Raw genomic sequence first — 3,619 nt, 5'->3', positions numbered from 1 at the left:
TATATACAAAATAGTTAGGATAAATTTACAGCTACTTTCGCTTAACTCAATGAGAAGAAAGAGGTGTACTAACAGTGTTTGGACAGAATATCCTGTCTGCTTCTTGTACTATGGATAGCCACTAAGAAGATAACAATGTACAGTGTATTGATTATCAAAACTGTCCTATTAATCAGCTGTGAAACTGTCTCATTCATATTTATTTCTCAATTAAAAAATAAATATATATAAAAAAAGAACTATCAAACATTTAAATTATCTCATGTGTAGCTTTTACTAAAATGAATACTAACAAAAGGAAAGGGAAAGAAGGAGACCCAGAACTCCTAAGGGCTGGACACACCACACCACCCAATTTGTTCAAATTAGAGCCTGGGGACCGGAGGCATCAGTGACATCACACCAGCTACCCAGAAGCAGAGGCTCTGCTGCACAAGTCATGTGACAGCATCTCGGGACAGCACATCCCCATACGTGAAAAGGACTGCTCTATCCATTGACAGCTGTGAACTTTTTCATTCTCACCTCTGGAACAAGTCTGAAGTCCATAAAGGGTCCATTATTAGTAAATTTCAACTTCCTATCACCTCCCTCAGCTGCTGGTAACTAAGAGGGCTCCTGCCGACCTGCGTATTCATCAAAGTCCCTACACTGACTCTCTCAGAGCACTAACTGCACATCATCTTTCTGCAAACTTATGTAAGAAATGAGTATTTTTCCTTCCAGAAATGACCCCTGCTCACCACTGTGAATAATTGATGACCTGCTGACATTTGCAGTGCTTTCACATCGAAGTACACAGCACTGAATACAGACAGACCTTGGCAATCAGAGCTCTTCTTAGGTAATAATATCTCGAGCTTGAACATTCAAACAGCTTAGGCTATTTCCTAAGACAGTATACAAAGGAAGTTAGATGCTGGATCCTATCTTATTTATAATCTGAGGCAGCATCAATGATATCCAACACTGAAGCATTTGTTCCTACACAGGTCCTGAGCTGGAGTTTTAATGGTACAGAGCAAAGCAAAACAAATATATATAAATGGAAGGAAACAGAGGCTAAAAGCCAACATACCTTCAGCATGTAGTAAAAGGGGAACCATGATAGAAAGAGATCAGAGAAGAACTCGGCAATGCTGAACACACCATACACTACCCAGTAGGTCAGCCACTGGGTGTCGTCATCTTTATTGGGACTCTCTATGGCTTTCATTCTGGAAGGAAATACAAAAGAAAACATGAACTTTAGAAAAATACCAGTGACTTTTTTTTTTTTTTTTTTTGTCTTTTTAAGAAGGATTTCACTATTTGGTTCAGGCTGGCCTTGAGCTCACTTTGTAGCCCAGGCTGGTCTTGAACTTGCAGTGATCCTCCTGCCTCAGTCTCCCAAGTGCTGGGATTACAGATGTGAGCCAAACCCAGCTCAATGAACATTTTCAACATACTCTCACAGCCTGTCCTCTAACACCATGGGGTAACCCAGGCAAATCCACACAGTGTCTGTAGAAGCAGAAGACAAACATGACGATGCAAACCATGTGGAAAGAGGAGAAAGAACAAGTGCTGTCATCGTTTGTCCCAGCCTTTGGCCATCAGAAAAACCAGCCCAAAATGTTACTCTATGGATCTGCAGCATGCTAGAACCAGCACTTTGGCCCTGCCATGCTACCAGTGATCAAACTATGGCAATCCCACTCCTTTGGCGACTACTCAGGAGAAATTCAGGCTCTAGTGCACATGGGCAGGTAGAAACTTCTGGAACACAGGTCAGGCACTGCCCAAACCCATGCATAATAAGCAGGTACAAGCCAACATCTCTGCGTCTATGTAGTTGAGACTGTCTTTGTGTGATCCTTGGACTGTGAGCCCTCCTCCTTCATCACTTAAGTATGTTCTCAGCCCTAACTCCTACTTAGACAAAAGTCATTCTGCAAATGGATAGACATAAGTTTTAGATAATCTTTTACTTCTGAATCACAGACTTCTTCAATCCTAGAAATCTCTTTGTTTTTTTTTTTATTTATTTGAGAGAGAGAGAGAGAGAGAGAGAGAGAGAGAGAGAGAGAGGTGTGTGTGTGGCCAGCTCAGCCCACCAGGGGGCGGGGCTGGCTGGCATGTGGTGCTGGGGGATTGAACCGTGGTCCCTGATGCTTTTGCTAAGCTTGTTCTAAGTAGGTGCTTTAGACCACTGAGCCATCTCTCCAGCCCTAGAAATCTCTTTACTGTGATCCTGAAGCATCACAGTTTCTTAACCTATCCTAAAATATATCTATTGTCATAACTCAGCTGGACTGAGGGTGTAGCTCAATGGTAGAGCACTTGCTTAGCATGAGTGAGGCCCTGGGTTCAATCCCCAGCACAATTAGGGAGGGAGGGAGGGAAGGAAGGAGGAGGAGGGAGGCAAAAGTCACTCCCCAAAGAGCCAGGCTGCTGAATTATGCTGAATCATCTGCTGAAGAGCCTCCAAAGGTTCAGCAGAACCAACCACTGTGTGTAAGAAAATTACCAAAGGGGGGAAATAGCCAAAGGAGGAAGAGTTAGAGCTGAAGGATATGGCTGCCAATGACATATGGAAGACCCAGAAAGTCAAAAGTGATGAAGTAAATGCTGCTTTGATCTTCAAGACTAGGCAAAACATTTTACTTTAAGAACAATCATATGGAATGAATTTATAGAATAATAGCTTATAACAACCAACAAGATGAATTCAAAAGTTTCTATGTTAATACATTAGAGCACTATAAGGTAACACTAAAAAGTAGGAATAAAAGACCCAAAATCAAACCTACACATTAATCATAACTTTTTAGTAAACCAAGGCAAAGAGAAGCTAGCTAATGTAACAGAAGGACAAAGACAAACTTTTAGCAAGCATGTTAACCCAAGAATGAACATAGGATAGCCTTGATATGTAAAACTTTTTTCTTCTGTGCTTTACTTAGTTTGGTATAGCTGTATTTATTTATAGATTCTTTTTTATTTTTTTAAGACAGGGTCTCTCTATTACTTCAAGCTGGCCTTGGATTACAGGTGTGTACCACCATGCTCAGCTAGGAAGGTTCTTCAAACTATCAGTACAATAAAAATTTCTTTTACTTTCATCCTGGCAGAAAGAATAGTTATATTTCATTTAAGGTTCTCTCTTTTTTCTTTTCTGCACAGGGCCAGGGTATACTGGGGATTGAACCTTCACACTGAGCTACATCTCCAGCCTGCCTACTTATTCATTTATTTAATGTTGAGACAAGGTCCCATTCATTAAGTTACTAAGTTGTCCAAACTGAATTCAAACTTCTGATCCTCTTACCTCAACATCCCAGAGGGCAGAGATTACAGGTATGGGGCTCCATGTCCATTTAAGATCTTAAGACATTCCATGACTAAACAATGATCGACAATATGAAAATTCAAAAGTTTCTATGTCCATATACTGGAATACTATATAGTAACACTAAAAAGTAAAAATAAAAGAACTCAAAATCACACTTAAGAGGAAGAGGCAGAATGATTGCTGAAAGTTAGAGGCCAGCCTACGCTCCATAGTGAGTTCGAGGCCAGCCTGGTCTACAAAGCAAGATTCTGTCTCAAAAAAAAAAAAAAAAAAAAAAAAAAAAAA

The 3,619-nt window shown here is 40.5% G+C and overlaps 1 protein-coding gene across 1 annotated transcript in view; it reads right to left on the bottom strand.

Moving 5' to 3' along the window:
- The window catches only part of Reep5 (receptor accessory protein 5), a 48,642-nt gene that overhangs the window by 17,813 nt on the left and 27,210 nt on the right, over positions 1–3,619 (bottom strand). The window contains exon 3 of the mRNA XM_004643262.2: positions 1,079–1,217. Within this exon, the coding sequence (XP_004643319.1) occupies positions 1,079–1,217 (139 nt within the window). The remainder of the gene's footprint in view (positions 1–1,078; positions 1,218–3,619) is intronic.

The sequence above is a fragment of the Octodon degus genome, unplaced genomic scaffold, assembly GCF_000260255.1.
Source record: "Octodon degus isolate 3935 unplaced genomic scaffold, OctDeg1.0 scaffold00169, whole genome shotgun sequence".
NCBI lineage: Eukaryota > Metazoa > Chordata > Mammalia > Rodentia > Octodontidae > Octodon > Octodon degus.
This window is presented reverse-complemented; position numbering and strand designations above follow the sequence as displayed.